This window comes from Propithecus coquereli, unplaced genomic scaffold, assembly GCF_000956105.1.
Source record: "Propithecus coquereli isolate 6110/MARCELLA unplaced genomic scaffold, Pcoq_1.0 Scaffold76, whole genome shotgun sequence".
Lineage (NCBI taxonomy): Eukaryota > Metazoa > Chordata > Mammalia > Primates > Indriidae > Propithecus > Propithecus coquereli.
The window spans coordinates 8018475-8041561 of NW_012153729.1; the positions used below are offsets into that span (position 1 = coordinate 8018475).

General features: G+C 40.9%; 1 protein-coding gene across 1 annotated transcript in view; it reads right to left on the reverse strand.

The window, feature by feature from the left end:
• Positions 1 to 23087, reverse strand: part of RNF157 (ring finger protein 157) — a 56587-nt gene that overhangs the window by 21023 nt on the left and 12477 nt on the right. The window contains exons 2-3 of the mRNA XM_012662405.1: positions 4715 to 4803; positions 334 to 480 (exon numbers count right to left, since the gene is read on the reverse strand). Of these exons, the coding sequence (XP_012517859.1) occupies positions 334 to 480; positions 4715 to 4803 (236 nt within the window). The remainder of the gene's footprint in view (positions 1 to 333; positions 481 to 4714; positions 4804 to 23087) is intronic.

Consider the following 23087-nt stretch of genomic DNA (forward strand, 5'->3'; position numbering starts at 1 on the left):
CTCTTGCTCAGGCTGGTCTCGAACTCCTGAGCTCAAACAATCCGCCCACCTCGGCCTCCCAGAGTGCTAGGATTACAGGCGTGAGCCACTGTGCCCAGCCCCTTAATTGATTTTTAACAGCATCTTAATAAGGACCTGAAGGGCTATCTTGCCATCTGCCACTATTCTAAGGAGCGGACAATTTGAAGGGAAAAGGTGAAAGAGCAGAGTTTAGTAGAAGAAAATCTAAATTCAGTAACCAGCTCTGACCCGGTTGCAGAAAAAGAATGTTTTCCTCCCTAGGTGAGCATATAAGACATGGACCCTACCTGTCCGGGAAGGAAGTGTTCTTACCTGGCAATACCATTCTGGAACTCTTCGGTGGCCTGATAGTAGAGGGTGATGGCTACCCGAGTGTCCGTGTCAAAGGTGAACTCAACATTGTAGTGGACTCTGGCTTTGCCGGCCTCTTCCCCAGGGCTCTTCACTTCCTCGGCGCATCTAGAGAAGCACAAAAGACTCAGCATACCAATATTTGAAAATTTATCTTCTTTTTTTAACTGAACAATATATCCTGGCTTCTCTACATGATCATAAACATAGGTCTACATCTTCATTTCGAATGATCATAGAGTACTTTATTACCAATATATTGGGTATTTAGGTGATTCTGACATTTCACAGCACTACAGTTAACGTCCTTGAGCACTTTCCAGACTGTTTTTAGTTTTTATTTTAATCAAAGTTATTAATCACATAGTTTAAATAGTTTCCACAGGGCTTGTTACAAAAAACAGCAGGCCTTACTTCTTCCCTTTCTTCCTCTCCAGAGGAAACTTCATTTAGCTGATCATTTTGGTGTTTACCCACATTCAGTTTTACTTATTGCCTGTTGATTTCCGACTATGGAAATGAAGATTTCTTTCTCTTCCCTCACTCTGCCCTATATAGGAACTTCTCCATTCCCATGGCGTAGTTATATTACCATTTTATTAGTTCAGGATATTAGTGTCTGTATTACTGTGTTTATATAAACATTATTAACAGTTCAGCCACAGAGTAATCTATGATTATTTTTCTTTTCCTGCATAACTTATTCTTAGAGTTAGTGCTCATCTTGTTTTTTCCAGTTGCTTAGTTTTCTGTGTGCTCATCACACATTCCGACCAAACTCTGCTGGCTGTCTAAATTTCTCAAGATGTTCAGATGTACCGGGTGTTCTGGCTCCTCCTGGAACCCTCTGACCTGCTCCCATCTGGACCCTGGCCCTCTGTACCTGGCACACAGCCGTCATCCTGGAACCTCTTGCCCCATCATCCTGCGGGGTCCCTTTTGCCTCTGTCCTGTGGAGATCAAGTTCCTGCATCTCCTGTCTTGCTCTTTCTTGGGTTACTCTTTCATGTCGGTGGAGCACAACTTCCACTAGCTTCCTGAAAAAAGGTGTGTTGGGGGGATAAGCTTTTTGAGAGCTTTTGTTCTACACTGACATCTCATTGAAAGTTTGACTGAGCAAGGAATTCTAGGTTACAAATACTTTCTTTCTAAAAGACATTAGAACGCCTCCTCATCGCCTCATCTTTGAGCTGCCAGTGTTGCTCCAACTCCTTCTTCCTCTGAAAGCATATAGAAGCTGCTCTTTATCATGTCCTGTGCTAGGCACTTGGTGGTCCTTCCCATTTAGAAACTTGTGCCCTATGGTTCTGAGAATTTTTCTTAAATTATGTATGTCATTGATGATTTCCTTCCTTTTATATTCTGTGTTCTCTCTGGAACCGTTAGTTGGATGTGAGACTGTCTAAACTGGTGCTCTGTTATTTGTATCTTTCTGCTTCTATTTTCCGTCTCTCTGCCTTTTTGCTCCACTTTCTAGAATATGTCAACTTTTCTTCCTACCATCCTATTGAATTTTTCATTTCTGCTACTAGGTTTTTAATTTCTAAGAGCCATTTTTTTTTGTTTCCTGAATGCTTTGTGTCATTGTGTCCCTGAAATAAAAAGATATCTTCTCTAATGTCTGAGGCTATTAATGAAGTTTTCTTCGTCCTGCATAGTTTTTATGTCCAATTAGATTTTTTTCCTGTTGGTTTACTTTGCCACTGTCTTTTATATTATAGGCATTCCTTACACATCTAAGAATCTTTGGTTGTCTGCTCCTATTTAAGAAATTTAAGGCTGCTGATTAGAACTCTGAGTGCGCAGCAGGACTTTGGGACCATGGGCTCCCCTGTGGCCTGATCTGGGTCTGCTGAGCAAGTTCCAATTCCAGTCTCTTAGATTTTCCTATCCAGGTGGGTCCAAGTCCCGGAGAACAGTCTTTCTCTCTCTGGACAAAGGCCTGGCTGCTGGCATTCTGGGGGCAGGGTGGGGAGGCAGGCTGGCGGGCCGAGCATGCAGTATGCCAGAGTTCACTTGCTCCCTGTTTTCAGTACTGAGTCTGGCCCTCAGCTGTGCCCCCAAGTCCAGAGATCCTCTTTTAACCTCTCCAGGGAGTCACAGGCCTGGCTTTGCCAGGGTGTGGGAAGGGCAGTTCTGGTGGTGCTGTGCAAGTGAGAGGATCCAACTGCCTCTTGGGCAGACTTTCCAGCAGTCCTCTTCATGTTGGCCTCCCACCTCGACTTCTAGAGCCAATTCCTGAGCCTTTGGAGGACGTCACAGTGTAAACCGAGTGATTTTCAGCTTTCTGTTCTGTTAGCTCAGGATGCTGAGTTCCCGGGGCTAGCAAGTCATGTAACACTCACCACATGTTTCTAGCTTCTAGAATTTTGTTGCTGTTGCTCCTTTTCCATTCTCCCAATTCTTGTGAATTCATGCCTTTTAAAAATACTTTTATTATTACTTAGTGGGGTTTTGAGAGGAAGAAAAAAGGAGATGTTCAATCCTTCATCTTTACCTGGAAATCTGAGAATCAGAATTTACTCTATTCTCATAATCTCAGAAAAACAAAACAAAGAATACCCTTCACCTAAACATCTATGGAATATCAGGTGTTTTCCCTTCTGTTATCTTGTTTAATTTTGACAACCACCATGAACGGTAACATTGAATATCACCATTTTACACATGAAAAACCTGAAGCTCAGAGACCCCTTTCAGTGAGTATCCACAGACCTGGGAAGCAAATTGGTCTTCTGCTTCCAAGTCTGGTTCTTCTGGTACATCCCAGCCACCTCACTCTACTCTAGAGCTCTGGCCAGGTTGCCAAGGCAGGGCCCAGGACCTCAGAACAGCTTAGGCCCTCAAACTGTCTCCATCAAATGTGTGACCATGCCATATGTGACAAGAGAAACCAAGTGCACAGAGTGGCTGACAGCTGGCAGGCTCCTGAGCCCTCTTGGGCTCGGTCTGCTCTGCTGCTGCAGGAGCTCCCCTGGGGGAGGGGTGACTGTTCTGCAGCAGACAAGTGTCTCCTTGGCTTCCTCCTCCCCAGAGTTGACCACAGGGGTGAAGAGAAGTTTAGCTAGGGAACGAGTAGCAACTTTAGGGACAAATAAAATATTAAGAATTAAGAGAGAGAGAGAGAGAGACAGAAATAGATTAGTGGTTACTTAGGGCTGGGTGGGAAATGAGGAGTGACCACTTAATGGGTATGGGGTTTCTCTTTGGGGTGATGAAAATGTCCTAAAATTAGATAGTGGTAATGACTCACGACTTGTGAATACACTAAAAACCACTGAATTGTGCACCTTAAATGGGTAAGTTGTATGGTACATGAATTACATCTCAATAAAGCTGTTATATTAAAAAATTATCAGAGGCCGGGCGTGGTGGCTCACGCCCGTAATTCTAGCATTCTAGGAGGCCGAGGCGGGAGGATTGCTTGGGCTCAGGAGTTGGAGACCAGCATGAGCAAGAGTGAGACCCCGTCTCTACCAAAAAATATAAAAATTAGCCGGGTGTGGTGGTGCATGCCTGTGGTTCCAGCTACTCAGGAGGTGGAGACAGGAGGATCATTTGAGCCCAGGAGCTTGAGGTTGCTGTGAGTTAGGCTGATGCCACGGCATTCTACCGAAGGGCAACAGAGTGAGACTCTGTCTCAAAAAAAAAAAAAAAAAAATTATCAGAAAGAAACTTCCTAATGCTAATAAGGCTGACCTATACAAGCATGAGATGATCTCTGAGCCATCTTCCTTGCCCATTCAGAAAAATTCAGGACCTCTGATTTACCCTAACCAAGTTTGTCTCCCCAGGGAACCAGAGAGCCTTAGTGGGGGGAATAGCATCAGATTAAAAATTATGCTGGCTAGAGGATGGCACAAAGAAGGCAAAAATGTAGATGGTAATATTGATGCTGAGGATTAAAAACCAACCCAGAGCACATGAGTTCTGTAGAGGAAAGGCATGAGATTAGGAATAAAAAGTAAACATAAGCAATAAACTAAGGATTTCATTATTTCAGGTTCAAATTTCCTATTTTTACTTTGGCTTGCTGGGGTATCTGCAAAATTCCCTTTTCCTCAATAATTCTTATTCCTTTTTTTAAAAAAAAAAATCCATAAAATACGGATGATAATGACTGCTTCCATGCAAGTGAAAGTTCTTCACAAAGAGACTACTGCTTCGAGCTCTGAGCATGGATGTGGAGGACCCGACCTCAGCAGAGGAGCACTTCCCACAGCTCACATTGGAGGCCCGGAGCAGTGGGCTGGGCTCTGAGGCTGGCAGAAGCCTTGTTTGCTGCCACCACGGAGGGCCCTGGAGCCTGGCCCCAGCCTCCTCCGCCTCCAGGGAAACTTACTTGACCAGTCTCAGTGTATCCTTTCGGATGTTGATCAGGCTTCTGAGAGTCTTCACGGGTTCTTGGGGAGGTGGGGCAGCATAAGGAAACTGTCAGAAACAAAGGAAAAGGCAGAGTGTGTATAAAGATCCATAACTGTGGCTTTATGATTGACAAAGAATAGCACTGGGAGGTGAGGTGGGAAGGCACCACTCTCCTAAGTGAGGAAACTGAGATTCCGACATACTCAGTCAACCTGCTCAAGGTCACAGCTAGTGGGAAAACTGGGATTCAATTCAGAGTCAAAAGAGCTCGATTTATCTGCCTTTTCCATTATATGAAGATTATTTGGGTCGGGTGTTCAAACTCGGAGAACTAATCAAAAACACTGAAAAACACCAAGGACACACTGTGGCCCAGTTAATCACAAAAGGCTTTTCCATCTGACCTTAAGACGACAGGGAGCCAGACCTGCAAGCCCTTTCCTTCAGAGAAGCCATATGGTATCCTAGGAATTTAGAGACTGCAAATAAAAGAGAACCCCATCATGTGTACAGAGCTGACGCTTGCAAACAGTGAAGAACAAATTTCCCCTGCAGCTGATCATATAAAGCAGAGTTCTTTAACATGTGAGCCAAGAGTTATTTTGGGGTCATCAGAGGTTTATAGCTTTCATCATTCTGAACCATACATTTTTAATCTCTCTTTCCCCATTTAGACCTTTGGATTTAGAGTTCTGAGCTGATGATAATGAGCACACAAAGAATGGGAAATAGTGGAACATCTCATTGGGAATTGCTTTCAGAAGATCAAGAATGATTTAAAATGTTCCCAGTATCTTATAATGTTATTTGGGCAATAAAATTTTTTTACATATAAGTCCTAGAAAACCTACTGATCTTTGTAGCTCTGCAAAACTGGTTCTCTTAGCTCAAAATGAGTCTACTTCTGTAGTGCTGGTATCAGAAAACGGGACAACCATGTTATAATCTAATTGTGCCTTCACAGATTTTTATTGAGTGTAGTTATTTTACTTGGGAAACAATTTAACTATGGTACATCTGATTTATGTTCAGTATGACTGCTGATAATTCACATGTATGAATGTGACCCTTAGGAAAACACATTCAATCTAAATTATTCTCATTTGGATTACCCACTTTGTGGGCATTAAATAGCAACAGTTTACTTGTTTACTGATACATTAAACATATATTCCTTTAAAAATTACAGTTGCTTTTTCTAATTACAAAGCAATACATGTTTAAGCAGAAAACTTGAAAAACAAAAAAGTATGAAACTAGCCATAATTACAACACTCAGCAACACCAAAGTTAACACAGCAGAATGTGTCTGTCTTTCCAGACAGGAATCTATCTATTTCTCTATCTATATATTAATCATCTCTATATCTATGTACTGTTTCAAACTATACATACTATTTTATAGTCTCTTTTTCACTTAGATGTGGTAAACATTTTTAAAGTCTATAATTTTGACAACATGTAGAGCTAACAGCATACTTTATTTAATCAGTCCTGTATTACTCAATGTTTTAAGTTGGTTTTACTTTTTTTGCTGATATAAATGCTGTGGTGAATATAATTGTCCCTACATTTCTGCATGCTTCTTTGATTATTTCCTCAGGACAAATTCCTAGAAGTGGAATTACTGGATCAAAGAGTAAGCATATTTTTAAGACTTTTAAAAATATTTTGCCAAATTATTCTCCACAAAGCTGACTCCAACTTCGCCCTCCTGCAAACACTGCCTCAGGAGGCCTTGATGTAGGAAAACTGAAGTTCTAGATCCCATCTGGGGCCCATTTCTCCTCCCCCCAACTTTCCAAGGCTGTCCTACTAAAGGAATTTAAAACAATTTTGAAATAAGCTTAAGCAAAATGTAATTAGGCAGGAAAATCCGACACAAATGCAAGTCTATTCTAAAGCCAAAATAAATGACTTTGGGATTAAAATTTTTTTCTGGAGTAGCAAAGTTAATCATTTTCATTTGTACAGGTACTTGGGAGTTACACATAACTCCCACTTGCATGAAAAAAAAAAAAGATGGGTTCTTTTCCTCACTCTTTACCCTTTTCCCCCAAAAGAAAAACAAAAGGAAAGGGAAAACAAAAACAAAAACAAAAAATCTAGCACTCTGCATCCTCCATCTTGAATATCACATTTGATGATATTTACGGCGGTGAGGTACAAGTTACTCAGCTCTCAAGGAAAGGTATCAATGAGATCAATTGTTAATAAATCCCCTCCTACACTTTAGGCTCTCCCTACACACACACACACACACACACACACACCAGAGAGAGAGAGAGAGAGAGAGAAGAAAACAACTGAAAATCTGTTCAGGAGAACCCAATCTTGTTCAGGGGCTCCTACCTACCAAAGCTCTGTCTTGGTAGCCTTTCATTCATGCCATCAGTTCTATATGCAACACTCAGTGCTAGGTATAAGGAGAAATTTAAAATGGAAAAGATAAGGTCCTGCTCTTTCAGGAAACTGCATTATAAGGCAGATGCCATAGTTACACAAATAACTGTAATATTAGAGAGAGAGAAATGCCACAAAAAAGGCAAAAATAGAGGAAGTGATCACTTCTGGCTGAGATAATCTGGAAGGCTTCATGGAGGAGGTGGTATTTGATCTGGGATCTTGAAGGATAAATGTTATTTGTAAATTCAGAGATGACAGAGAAGATAAAGGGAACAGCAGGATCAGAGACAAATTGAAGAAAATATTTTTCTGCTTTTAGAGTTGTCTCCTCTTCCTCTCTAAATCAATTTAGCCTACCATTACCCTCTAAGCTTCTTAGTGATCTTCTTGTCTAAAATTACCATTTATTGAGTGCTTACTATGTGTTAGGCACTATGCTAAGCCCTTTACATATATTATCTCATTTAATCTTTGGAACAATCCTGTGATATAGATATGGTTGATCCCATTTTTGCGGATAAGGAAACGGAGATAGAAAATAGGTTCAATAACTTCCCCAAAGTCCCCCAAGTTTTAAGGAGCATAGTTGAGGTTTGAACACATTCTACATCCAGCTTTCCCTAAGATGCTGCTTCTTAATCTGGAGAAGAGGTTTCCAAGGATTAAAGTGCTGCTTATTAAAAGATATGAAAACACAAATTTATTTATTTGCTCATTCTTTTTTTTATCAAGACACTGATAAACTTTTTTGCTTAGCTATGCAGTCTCCTTAATACATGCACCATTACTGAGTTGCATTTAAGACAAAAGAATTATCTCATTTCAATTTAAAACCAGAGATTTCACTCATATGCTAACAGATAAGTGTGAAATGAAAGCAAACTAATATCTTCTTGGGACTGAGGAAGATGAGCTCAGGACAGATTCAGGTCTAAGCACTTTTCTGCAGTAATTACTGCAAGAGTCCACAGTGCTCAGCATTAGTAATCATTTTCTCAGTTCACATCCAAAGAGTACTTTTTTCCCTACAGTCTTAAAAGTGTATTTTTCTCAGCCCTAGGCCTACTGAGTTAGGGAGTGAATGGTGACGAGGAAGATCAGATAATCTTTTCTCTCTGATGCAAGCACGCTGGCACACCTGGGCCAGTAAATGGGCAGAAGCACCCTCTTCTATCTTGCACAAAAAACACCCCACGTCCACAGGCAGATGGAGACTGAGGAGCCTTCGGACTTCTTGCCTCGAACTCAATATAGACTTATGGGAATGCCTTCCTGTTTCTCAGGAGTCATTCTAGAATCAATAAACTCTGAACAGCCTTAGGATAACTAAATGCAGCTTCTAGAATTTCATTTCACTTTTCATAATGAAAACAAGCTTCAGATCAAGACTAATGAACAAAGAATGAAATTGATCTCCCCAGGGATTTGTGGACCAAACCTTATGGGTGAGCACCTTTACAACAGAGAAGGCTCAGGTCCCCCCAGTCTATTTATCTAACCAGAAAATTCTGCCAAAAGAAAGCCCTTATAATGGGGTAAACTTTAGTGATTTGCAATTACAGCTCGCCATACAATGAGAAAATAGAATGTAGGGAAATATTTACCTGAGTATCTGCCAGGCATCATGGTAGGTTCTTGAGATATTAATATATATATATATATATATTTCCATTTTACTTTATTTTTAAAAATTGTGGTAAAATACACATAACATGAAATTTGCCATCTTAACCACTTTTGAGTGTACAGTAGCATTAAGTAACATTCACATTATTATATAATCATCACCACCATCCAATTCCAGTTTAGATATACTCTTTGTTTTATGTTTTATAGAGACAGGGTCTCACTCTGTGGCCTGGGCTAGAGTGCAGGGGCACGATCATAGCTCACTGTAACCTCCAACTCCTGGGCTCAAGCAATCCTCCTGCCTTACCCTTCCAAGCAGCTAGAACTACAGGCTCATGCCACCACACCCGGCTAATTTTTAATAAATGTTTTGTAGACACAGGGTCTCGCTGTGTTGCCCAGGCGGGTTTCAAACTCCTGGGCTCAAGTGATTCTCCTACCTCGGCCTCCCAAAGTGCTAGGATTACAGGTAAGAGTGACTGTGCCTGGCCTTCGAATATAATCTTATTTCATATTCTCAACACGAGTGTGTCTGCAACTCCCACCAGACTATAAGCTCCTGGAGGAAAGTCTGACACACAAGGGCAACTCAAAAATATGGTGGCTGACTGAAGAAAAGAAGAATGTCAGTTAAAAAGATATTCTGGGCCGGGCGTGGTGGCTCCGCCTGTAATCTTAGCCCTCTGGGAGGCCGAGCGAGTGGATTGTTTGAGCTCAGGAGTTGGAGACCAGCCTGAGCAAGAGTGAGACCCCATCTTTACTAAAAATAGAAAGAAATTAGCTGGACAACTAAAAGCATATAGAAAAAATTAGCTGGGCATGGTGGCACATGCCTATAGTTCCAGCTACTCGGGAGGCTGAGGCAGGAGGATCACTTGAGCCTAGGAGTTTGAGGTTGCTCTGAGCTAGGCTGACGCTACAGCACTCTAGCCTGGGCAACAGACCGAGACTCTGTCTCAAAAAAAAAAAAAAAAAAGATATTCTGCAGATAAAGAAACTAAGACTCAAAGCATTCATACAACTATCCAAGGTCTCAGGGCTAATGAGTAGCAGAAGCACAATTTGAACACAGCTACGCCTGACTCTAAAGGCCACACTTTGTCTATTACAGTTGCCCCCGCTACTGCAGGGCAAGTCTACAGGCTGTTCTGATCCTAGGAGAGTTTCAGGAATCTGAGTGGGGTGTAGGGCATCCGAAAGTTATACCACCACTGCAAACAGTACTGAATTCTGTTCAGGTTCTGGAAGCTAGTTAAAACTCTCCAGATTAAAAAAAAAAAAAAAAAAACTCTCCGGATTACAATTGTGTACTTAGCCAGCAGTACGAACAAAAGCACACCTAATGCCACAGTCCTTTCAAATTTTAACAGGAGCATCTAAAGTCTTCTCAGAGAAAGGGTGTCTTGGAGCACCGCTGACAAAATCCTCTTGTCTGTAATATCTAACAGCCCATGCAGAAGATATAAACGTACATCTAGTGCAAGGCAGTGCCCAAGAATATTGCCAGCAGCCGCAGCAGCAGGGGCTACCTGTCACTGCTCACCTGCCACCCTAGATGCTCAAAGGCATGTACTGACAGGCACTTCTACAGCACAGTGATCTCTCCTCTAAATTATTTTCAAAGAACATTTACCCGTTTGTCCTGCACTCTATGTCCTGAACGCTGAACTAGGCCTGGGTACAGTGATGAGCCAAGCAAACCTGTCTTGGTTTCTGTCTGTAAAGGGACCATGACAAAGCTCGCAGCTGGTGCACGGAACGCCTGGTTACAACATTCTCCCAGGACTGTTCTGCTTGCATCTGTCCTGAAATAGGCCCAAATCTGAGGACAATTTAAATCCCAAACACCTCAAGCCCAGATTGGGAGTACAGTTCAGGCTTAGCCAGAAGACCTCTTTCAGTGGGCCTGCCAGGCAAGGCTCGGTGTGTGCTGAGCAAGCTCTTCTGCGGCCTTTTACCCCGGTGCTCCGCAGCTTCCTCTTACGTGCAGCTTACACCGGCGAAGTGCCACCTGGCGACCAAAGATGAAACTGCCAGATTAGACCCTCACCTGAAAGGAAGGGTGCACGTGTGCTCACATTGTGTGTGTCTGTACTGTACATGTACATATCAACCATCTGTCCTGGGCTTGTTTTTTTACCTTTCTGATTTCAAATATCTTGCTAAACTACCTCTATGGCTGCACTCATTTTTGTTGTTGAAAATATGGTCACAATGCATGTGAGATAATAGAATATCTTACTCCATCTGTCAATTATTAGGCAAGTCCCAGTAGTCTATAAAAAAGACTAGTCCATTCGTAAAAATAAATCATTAACTTCAATAAAAATATTTTCAAAAAGTATATAATTTCCCCTCATTTACTATTAGACGTAGGCCTGATCATATGCATATAGCATAAATATGTGAAAACTATGACATTATCCCTGCCAATTCTCAGATAAAGTACTGACATTGGTACTTCCATTGGTTAGTGTGTGCGTGTTTTCCTTCTCCAATTATTTCATGTTAGTCATAATGCTCTGCCTTTTCTTCAGTTAATATAAACCATTCAAATAAGAACTTCTTGTCCACCTACCCAATACTTCCTTGGGATACAGGTTAGCATTATTAAAAATAATTAACAACTTGGGTGACTCTAGGAAGAATGAAAGGTCTCAGGATGAGGCACCAAGAAGGTATCTGAAGTTTGTCTGTGATCACACAGACGAGCAGTGACAGTGTCTACATTTGATTCTCTGTCTACTACGTACCTGGTTAACCTCTAACCCAGCGATGCTCAAACTTGAGACAGGCCAAGAATCACATGGGGGTGCTTTTAAACACTGCCAATCCCAGGGCCCTGCTGCTAGAACACTGATTTAGCTGGTTTTGGCTAGGGACTAGGAATCTGTATTTTAATAAACACCCCAGCTGACTCTCATGCAGGTGGGCCAGAGACTACACTGAAAGAAAAAAAATGCTGTTTTTCTGCACTTGATAATATTTCATTATATCCCCAAATAAATTTACATAAAGCTCCTTTTTTTAGATTAAAAAATGTTTTCTCATCTAAAAAATTAATACGTGTCTCTTATGAAAAAGTCTAATTTTTACAGAAATAGAGAAGGTAGAAAATAAAATTTGTCCATAATCCTATCCTAAGCACATTATAACATACATATACATTTTAAAATTTAATTTTTAGTATTTTTGCAAAAATGGGATCATACTGTGTATACTGTTTTACACGGCTTCTTTCTCTCTTACTTAATAGTGCATCTGACCTATAAGCTCAACTTCGTTATTTTTAAAAACTTCTTTTTACCCTTACCCCAACTACTCCCAATGTTTATATCTTATATAAACGTAGAACAATTATTGAAAGCAGAAAATTAACACTGATTCAGTCCTATTAATTAATCTATAGACTCTATTCAAATTTCACCATTTTTTCCTACTAATGTCCTTTTTCTGGTCCAGGATCCATGACAGAACCCCACATTACATTTTTTCTTAACTTTGTATAATCAAGATTTTCCAACACACAGAAAAGTTTAAAGAATTTTACAGCAATTACCAGAATACCACCTAGATTCTACCATTAACAATATACTGATATTGATTTTTATCACATTATCTATCCATCTAGCCATCTTTTTTTCATGCATTTCAAAGTAGGTTGCAGACATCATTACACTTGTGAAAGCTATCTGAAATATTAAAAGCTCTTTCGGGCTGGGCGCAGTGGCTCACGCCTGTAATCCTAGCTTTCTGGGAGGCCGAGGTGGGAGGACAGCTGCAGCTCAGGGGTTCGACACCAGCCTGAGCACAGTGAGACCCCGTCTCTATCCCTAGAAACAAGAAACAAAAAAAAAATACACAAAACCAACTAAAAGCTCTTTCTTTATCTCTCTGAGGTGGTCCTTTCTTGTTAATTTTTGGAGACAAAGTCTCACTCTGTCACCCAGGCTAGAGAGCAGTAGCTTGATTACAGCTCACTGCAGCCTCAAACTCTCAGCCACTTGAGATCCTCCCACCTCAGCCTCCCAAAGTGCTGGGACTACAGATGTGGGCCACTCTGCCTGCCCCGAGGCAGTCCTTTCTGACCACCTTCTGAGCTTTCTGTTAGTCCCTTTGTAATCTCCTCCAATCAATGACAGTTCCTCAGGTTTGAGGTTTTTTTTTTTTTTTTAAATAATCGATATTTTGACTAGCTAGTTGTTTTGTAGAATGTCTCCAATCAAATCAGTGTGTCTGCCTGATGTTTTCACACGATTGGACTGAGCTTACGCATGTTTGCCAAGACTCTCATGGAAGTGATGCTCTCTTTATTGCACCATGTCAGGATTAGGACACAGTGTGGACATGACTCTATGGGGGTGGTGAGCTTTGATCACTTGGCGAAGGTGGGGGGTGTCAGGTTTCTCCACTGAACAGTTAACATTTTGCTTTCTGTAATTAACAAGCATCTTGTGGGGAGAAACTCTGAGATTATACGAATATCCTGTTTATCACCATACTTTTGCCAACTAATTTTAGCATCCACTGATAGTTCTTGCCTGTAATGATAATCACTGGGGAGTTTGCCTGCTGGTGATTTTCTATTTCCATCATTCCTCCTACATTTATTAACTGGAATTCTATTGTGAGGAGGAGCCGTCCCTTCTCCCTCATTCATTTACTCAATTATTTATTTATAAATTATGTTCCATTTATTTATATAACATATTTATTTTTTACTTAAATAAAAACAAAAAATGCCGCAATGCCAAAAATCTGTTTCCAAAGAGAAAGGAAGTCATTTTAGACAATTTATAATTAAATGAGAAAAGTACGCATTTTATACATGGGGCAGACATGTAATATCTGTGCCAAAGAACCAAATAATAGTTACTATGGAAACCTGTGTCTGGGGTCATATCAAGAACTCATTTACAGCACTACATAAACCCTTTCTTTTATAGTTTTTAGGGCTTTTATGTTTAAATTCTGGTTCGTTTTTATTTGATGCCTAGTTATTTTCTCAGCTTTCTCTACTTACCCTCTTCTCAGATGTGTAACGTGTCCGTGGCTTACCGGTGGATATTTTTAGACTGGTGATGCTTTAGAACATTTTCTTACATCAGTGTCAGGGGAGAACAGTTTAGTCTCCGCTTGAATGCTGCAAAGTGAATACGAATTTGCCTATTTAACCAGACACAGCCCTGAGACAGACTGTAGTGTGCACGCTGTAGACCAGAATGACAATGATCTATATTAACTGCAGTAAAACCTCTTTTCACCAGTTTTTCACCCAGTCCTCATGGGGAGGCAATCAGCAGTTTAGAAAGATTGGTAATGACAAAGTTGATTAGATGCAGTACATTCTTTTCATGAAAATCAAAGACATGAGGAAGACAACAAGAGATGTCACAAGACGACCTTGAACACAAAAATGCCTTGTGTTCAGATCTGGCTACTAAAGAAATCAATCCAAGAGAGCAGTCTATTTAGTTATTTATTTACTTTAGAGACAGAGTCTCACTCTGTCACCCAGGCTAGAGTGCAATGGCACCATCATAGCTCACTGTAACCTCCAATTCCTGAGCTCAAGTGATCCTCCCGCCTCAGCCTCCCAAGTAGCTGGGATCGCAGGTGCACACCACCATGCCCAGCTAATTTTTAAATTTTTTGTAGAGATGCGGTCTTGCTATGTTGCTCAGGCTGGTCTTGAACTCCCAGTCTCAAGTGATCCTCCTACCTCAGCCTCCCAAAGTGCTGGGATTACAGGCATGAGCCACTGCACCGCCAGCAGTCTGTTTATAGTCTGTTAATTCCTTTGCTAGGTCTCCTGGCAGGAAGTGCACAGGACCAATGTCATGGCTATATGACATCACACCTAATGTTGACCTTTTCCAAAATATTTAATTAAGCAATTGCCCAATTAACCAATTCTCTCTATTCACCCTCACAGAAAAGAAGAGTATGAAAAAATTACCTCAGAGTAAAGCACACATCATAAAATTGCACAGATCTTGGTTAATGACCACGACAGACCCATTTTCTTTTTCTCCTTATGGTTTAGGTCTTGACTCATCCTTTGGGAGTACAGAGACCAACCAATGTGATTAGTACCACTCTGACATCAGATGCACCTACATGGCTATGTGAACTGCTTACATAATAAACAAAATCTAGTTGACTTCTAGGCCCCCATAGATAGGAAGCCTCCCGTCCCAGCAAACTAAATTATTCTACTTAATCATACTGTGCTTCTAAAATAAAATTACCTCTATGAAGATGAGCTGTTTTTAGATGCAGAGAATTTTGCCTAACACCAGCTAATTAAGTAGAGTTAAAAAGGGAAAGGAGTGCTTTTAGTAAAACAGATACAGTCATCTTTTCCCTCCAGTGAATTGGTAAATAATGACTAATGGTCAGAGACTACTCCTTTCAGACAACCAGCCCATTCTCGACGTCTCACTTCCAGATTTCATCTGGTCCGGAGACTCAGCTCACAAGTAAGAATCCACTATTAAGCAAGAGATTTTGAGATACCTTGATGCTGTCTGTGAAGAATATGCTCAGAGCATATTCAAGCAATATGCAAGCACCAATATCAGTCAAAAGAGGCATTTAAAAATATACAACATATTTTTTTCCCAAAGAAGCATTTGAATGTTCTAATGCCACCAAGTATTAGTTTCCACATATTTTAAAACAGAGGCATTTTCAACAGGTCAGTTACTAAGAAGGGCAAAAGGACCAGAATCTTCCCCATTCCACATTTCAAAAGCAAAAAATAAAAAACTGTAAGCTGGTCTTTAGATTGAAAAACTCCAAGCTGTCCTGTGTCCTGTTAAAATACATGGACTCTAAAACTATCTATGTAAGATCCAAGATTAATTGCAAGAGTAGTCAAGTCTCCTTCTCTCATACTCCTGGAGGGAAAATATGCTCTGAAGTCTATTAGGCTATAATCTCAGCTCTGGCTTGAAAAAAAGAATAACAATACGAAATACAGAAATAGTTACGTTTATAGGCCAATCAAATACAGAATTCAAAGCCCTGGCAAGGTCTGGTTACTTTGGTTAGGCTATAGAAACAAAGCCATGAATCAATAACTCTAATAGGATTTTATTTTCTTCAGCAAATCACAAGCCACAGAAGTCTCTATATAATAAGAACAAAATAGCATAAAATAAAAATCCATAGCATATGTCTGATCATTTTAACTTCTAAGTTATTAATATAAAGATGTATGGAAACCCTAATGGAAAAACTCATCCTGCAGCTAATTTAACAAGGTGGTATTCACTCTAGTTTGCCCCGCCAAGCTTCCAAAAGTCTTGAGAGCTCTTGTTTTTATTCAGTCACCTCTCAATAGCAGTGTGGAGCCAAGGTTATATAAACCAACTGAACTACTTTCTTTGGCTTTTATGAAAGTCTAAGCGCATTCAAATACTGTATATGATAAAATCTAGTAGCTAGAACTGTAAGTTCTAGATGGTGAACCTCGGAGACGAAATACAAATGCCCACACTGTATTATGCTCAGAGTCCAACTCCAAGAGTGAGTTATGTCACCGGCTTCCCTCTAATCCTGTGTCCTACGGCCTCCTACCTGAGATCTCTGCGTCTCTCCAAGCCATCACCCATCATCCCTCAAGGTCTATCCTTGTAAATCTCAACTCCTAGAGCCACATTCTTCAACATCTCCAATTTCCCCATCCTCTGCAACCTCTTCTCTAAGGGACTTCCTCTTTTTACTGATTTCCTACATGACATTAAGACCCTGGGCTTCTTATCATCTTTCAGGGCTTGTCAGAGGTAATTACAGTCCATCAAGAATAAATAGATGTCTTAGCATTAACCACAAGCTTTCTGAGACTAAAAATAGCCAAGTCCCAAGTTTAAACAAAGTGCAAAGCAAAGATGGTGCAACGGATAATTCCCCCAAAAGCAATACACGCTAGTATCTCCTAATATTAGTCTGGCTTCCAGGTTTATAATTCTCTGCCTGGCCATAAACACAAAGATTCTTTTATGCTGGTTAATAATCTGTAAAGAAAGCACAGCTCCACAATTACGTGGGAAGTCAAAAGTTCAGCAAGAGGATTTAGTGACTGGCTGCTAACAAATAAATTATGGAAAGGAGAAGATTTATAGTGGATAAGCCTGCACCACCCTGACCAAGTACTCAAGGTTAACGTCAGCAGTAGTAAGTCATGTGATATACGTACCTCCAATATGATGCAATGAGAAGGGCACTTACAACTGTGGTATTCGTCCCCAAAATCCATAATGCTGGTCTTTGAAGTTTCATAAGAAAACATTAAACAAATCCAAATCAGGGGAAGTTCTAAAAAAATACGTAACCAGTACATCCCAAAATTGCTGAGGTCATGAAAAACAAGGAAAAACTGGAAAACCATAACTCTTTAGAATAGAGGAGATGAAGGAGGCATGACAAGCAAAGGTAATGTGGCACCTGGATTAGACCCTGGAACTAAAAAAGGACATTAGTGGAAAAACTGGTAAAATCTTAATAAAGTCTGTAGTTTTAAAAATAGTAATGTACCTGTGTTAATTTTTAGTTTGGATAAATGTGTTATGGTTATGTAAGATGTTAGTTAACCTTAGGGGAAGATGGGTGAAGGGTATATGGAAACTCGATTCTTCTGTAAGTATAAGATTATTTTTAAAAAAGTAAGTTCAGCAAGAGAAACGTGGAAATGAAATGGAAAAAGCACAGGATCTATAAGCAGAAGGTGTAGGTCTGAGTGCTGCTACTACTGGCTGTGCGATTTTAGACAAACTGCTTTGCCCTAATAAGCTTCGATTTCCTTACCAGTAAAATATGCTTAATAATAGCTACCTCATAATTTGTGAGATTAAAGTTTGTATTAATCAAGACGCACTCAGGAAAACAAGTATCACACTAGTTATTTTTATAGAGAATTTAATACAAGGAACTGGTTAAAGGGATATCAGAGAACTAAGGCCTGGAAAGGGGACGCTGAGCTTACAGAGAGAGGCTGCAGGAGGCAGCTAATCCCCGGGCTGCAGGAACAAAGGGCAGAGGCTGGATTCCAGATCCTGGCCACCCAGAGGGGGCTCTCTGAAGCTGGCTGAGGTGGGCGTACAGTTTGTGGGAGGGGACACAAATAAACAAACAAAGAAACGTAAACAACTGGAGACGGTAACAAACTGCAGCTGTGGGGGAAGAAGCACTGCCAGGTCCAGAAAGCAGCGGGTCCTTCTCTTCCAGCCCTGGGGGCCCTATAGCGCCCCCCATTGGCAACGCCTGGCAGGGCACAGTGGGCCATGGAGAAGGCGGCTGCAGAGTCCCAGCCCAGCATCACAGCGCAGAGCGGGGTCCGGGCTGGGAGGCAACAGCTTAACTGTTGCAGAGGTGAAGTAACTTTGTAAAGTGTAAATGTGACCCACTGGTACTTATTACTTCTATTAAGTGCCCAGGCTAACTGTTTGCTGTCCCTCTCTTTAAAAATATTCTGCAGTATGGATTAGCAGAGGACATAAACTTCTAGTGTTATCAGCACTTAAAATTTTAATATGGCTAGGCATGGTGGCTGGTTCCAGTAGTCCTAGCTACTGGGGAGGCAGGGGCAGGAGGATTGCTTGAAGCCAGGAGCTGGAGGTTGCAGTGAGCTGTGATCGTCTTGTCACTGCCCTCCAGCCTGGGCAACAGAGCAAGACTCCGTCTTGAAAAAATTTTCTTTAAAAGATAAAGACAGGCCAGGCGTGGTGGCTCACGCCTGTAATCCTAGCACTCTGGGAGGCCGAGGCAGGTGGATCGCTCGAGGTCAGGAGTTCAAGACCAGCCTGAGCAAGAGCGAGACCCCGTCTCTACTAAAAATAGAAAGAAATTATCTGGACAACTAAAAATATATATATAGAAAAAATTAGCCAGGCATGGTAGTGCATGACTGTAGTACCAGCTACTCGGGAGGCTGAGGGAGGAGGATTGCTTGAGCCCAGGAGTTTGAGGTTTCTGTGAGCTAGGCTGACGCCACAGCACTCTAGCCAGGGCAACGGAGCCAGACTCTGTCTCAAAAAAAAAAAGATAAAGACAAAGCATATGTGTAATTAATTTCTGCAATAATCAGGTCTACTATTTTACTTGATTGGCCTCGAAAGACCATTTTAGAGATTGAAATAAGTGTGCTGCTGTGGGATGCTATTTACATGTAACCATTTGACCCAGAAATCTTTGACTTTTATAGACTTCCGTAAAACAGTTTCATTAAAATTTAAGGCTACTCTGCATCTCTTTAAAAGGTGAAAAAGTTAACCTAATTTTCTTTGAAGTGCAACACCAATAAGTATAGTTTCCCGTAAGATGGGGCCGTACAATGACAACAGGAAATAGAGGCAAGAGTGTGCACACTTGGTTTCAGTAAGTTTCAAAGAAATTTCGAGGAAATTCCTACAACACAGATACTTTAGAATGTCACTGCAGAATACCACAGAAGTTCTCTGTACTCTGGTTTGTTAAGAAATACAGCATTAAACAACAAACCAAAAACCAAGCATTGAGCTTAGTGGCACTTTTCAAGTCAGCAAAATTTACGTTACAAAGTTCCTTTCTCGAAGCTTCTATAAGTCTGTATCTACACTTCATTTTTCACTTCTCCCTTTGTATTACAGCTGTGTGTGTATATGTCTGATCTTCTCTGTGAAGTTATAAACTTGAGGGCAAAATCCATGTTGGAATCATCTTTGTGTTAGCCCTGGTGATTAGATCAGCACACGTAGAAGACAGATGTTTGTAGAAGAATACATGAACAATAAGATCTTCAGCAGAGTACAGCATGTGCCCGTGGTGACTCCAGATTCTGAATGTCTGTCCCTCAGACTAACAGGCAGACTTGGCACAATTAATGCTCACAAAATAAGTGAAAAACACAGACTACCACGTGTTTCGTAATTAAGGATTTGTGAAGCAGTATTTATCAAGCTTAACTAAGAGCTAAAACCCTCTGGTCCTGCCAGTGAGCTGTAGGCAGACCTAAGAATGAAGAGGAAATGATTTAATAAAACAAGTATGACACCAGGAGCCAGAAGATACAGCTTCTTTCCTTGGTTTTCCCACTTACCTGATACCCAAGGCTCTGGGCCAGTAATTTAACATCTCTTGGCATCAATGTTCTTATCTGTACAATGGGATTTACAGCCCCTATCTCACAGGGTCATTAAGATAAATAAAAATAAGTAAAAATGTTTTGAAAACCATCCAGTGCTATGAAAATATAGGTTATCATTAGTGATTATCATTAGTGATAACATTATCTTCATCAAAGGACTCTACTTGTAATACCATTTTGGAGAAAAGAGTGTACAAATGAAATATAAACAGTTTGATAAGTATCTCTTATCTATAAATCCCAAAGCATTTGGTGTAAACATGATTAGGATGTATCTCACTTTGCTCAGAATTATTGTAAATCTGCTCCCACACTCTATTGGAATTTAACCCCTTGCGAACAGCAGGCCTCTCTGTGCCCCCCATGAAGACACATAAATTTCTACCACAGTGACTGAAAGGCTCTGTGATATTCTCGGTTTATCGTGAGAAGGGAAATGCAAGACACTGTCTAAACTAAAATGAGAGTTGCGCAAGCTATCCTCTAGTCTGTCGTGACCCTGATGTTCTAACAAACTCTGTAGCACAATCAAAAACAAGCTGATGGAGAAAACAAAGCACAGGTCTGAGACGCAGCTTCTGGGCAAGCGGTCCTGCAGTGGGGCTGAGATCCGGGATCAGCGGCTCTGGCTGAGGACCGCGGTTGCAGAGGCAATGCTGCCCCGTCACCCCTCCCACCGCCACATCCACACACAGCCTCTGGGAGACATGTCGGCCACTCTCAGTGGGGCATGTCCACAAACAGGGACTCCTTGGACTACATGGAAACCAGGCCTCAGAGAGCGCAACCGCATCTCCATTAGCCACTCCTTTCCAAGACACATTTTTTTTTTTTTAAAGTCAGGTTTACCAAGGTATAAATTAAATACAGTAAAATTCACCCTTTTTAGTGTACAGTGCTATGAATTTTGACAAACACACGCGACTCTGTAACCACCATCACAACCAAATACAGAATATTTCCATTCCCTCGTGCTTCTTTCTAGTCGACCCCTCCACGCACCTCAGTCCCTGACAACCATGGATCTGTTTCTAATCCCTAGAGTTTTGCTCTTTCCGGAATGACATAACACTCTTTACAATGCTTAAAAAAAAATAGCTGAAGGCCTCATTCAGCTGCACAGAACACCACTCATTTAGCGGAAGCCCAAGCCAAGGGGTGGGAAAGGCAGCAAATTCTCTAAAGCTCTAGATGACTCATAGGCTATGCTGGAAGTCCCTATGGGCAGGACGCTTCTTAGTGAGCTGCAAAGCAGATAGTTTAAATCCAAAGACAAAGAACTCACGTTAAACTGTCCCTACAGAAATGGTCTGGTATCCTCTTCCAAGATTGTTTAATACTGTACGAGGCACAATCACATTTCCTTCCAGTTTAGATGAACTTTTGGCATTAAAAGAAAACATCAGTTACTGTGGCTGGAACTGAATATAGATTAATAAGAAAATTCCGTTAAGCTAAAAAGCTCAAGTTTCAATAGAATATTCTACTTGCTCCTGTCAGATTTGGCTTGACCTCACGGTGAGTTATTTTGTGCCTAGTGAAATAATCACGTCTTACTGAATACTGCAAGAATCACTCAACAGCTTCCTGCACAACTGCAGGCTGACATAAAGGAAAGCGCAAAGAACTTGTAAAAGCCAAAGAGGGACAACTAAGAGCCTTGTGGCAAATCTAAAGCCAGGATAACTGCAAATTACTTTTGAGCATAACAGAAGGTCACATTACAGCTATTATTTTGTAAAATTTAAAATTTTTTTACCCAATGAAAATTCCTGTCCTACAATTTGAAAGCCTAAATTATATCATTTATTCATTCCCTTTCTACTTTATGCAGTAAATTATTTATATATTTTATATTAGATCTATATGGGATTAGTTATCAAGTTTTGAGATGTAGTTTGGAGAAATGACAGAAAATTTAAATTCAAACAGTGCTTCTCAGCTCCCATCTGCACAGATTTGAAAATCTGAAAAAATGAATTTAAAGGCTTATGACAGACCTTCCAGTAAAAACAGATTAAACATATGTATTTATCTCTGCTCCCTTCTGAAGTGCTACTGAAATGATAGTAAAGAGATTAAAAAAGAAAAGGAAAGTGCAAAATCAAAAGAACAGAGAGAATGGGAGAGGAAATGATAATAAAAACTTAGAAGCTGAGACACACATTGACAAGTGGAAACTGATTTGGGAGATCAGAAAAGGCCAAAACCCCAAACAGGAGAAACGTATTCATGCCACGGAACCCTAGGAAGGCTTAAGAACTGGGGGCAGTGGGTCCTCCTGAAAGTGGGGTGTAGTGAGGCTGGAAAGAGGAGACTGGGAAAGTCGTCGTGAATGGCAATTAGGCCCCTAGATCTTTTGCCAGACTCCATGCAGCCAGGAGACCCCACTGCCTTCACAACCAGGGTCTCTGTCCCAGGGATGAGGTGGGGGGGAATGGCTGAAGGGGAAGGGCTTGGTGAGGCCTTCTCAGTCCCCTGCCCTGCTGATCGCCCAGGATGCTGGCAGTCAGTCTAGCTTGTCCACCTGCCTCTGCCCACTGCCCCCCACCCCCCCAAGCTGGAAATGAGAGGATTCTTTGCTGAAGAAACCAAATCTTTGTCACTTGATTTATGACAAAGGCAATGCTGCAATGCAGTGGGGAGAAGAATGAACAGTCTTTTCAATAATTGGTGCTGGGTCAATTAAAGAACAAAAACCTTGGCTCCTACTTCACACCATATCAAAAAATCAGTTCCAGATGGATGGCAATCCCAAACATGAAAGGTAAAACCACACGATTGGGGAAAACCTGAGCATCTTCATGATTTTGCTAATAAAAAGATTTCTGAAATAGCATATGAAAAGTGCTACCATATAAGAAAAAAATTGATACATTGGACTACATTAATATTTCAAACTTGTATTCAGCTAAAAACCATTATGAGAGTGAAAAGGCAAGGAGAGACTGGGAGGAGATATTTGCAATATATTTATCTGGCAAAGAACTCATATTCCTTACTATTTCCTAACTCAGAAAGAAAAGCAGATAAGCTAATAGAAAAAGGGGCAAATGATTTGAACTGACACTTAACAAAGGAGGAATCCAAATGGCTAAGAAATATATGAAAAGGTGCCTGACCTCGTTAGTCATCAGGAAAATGAAAATTAATTCTATATACCCACCAGAATGGCTACAATGAAAAA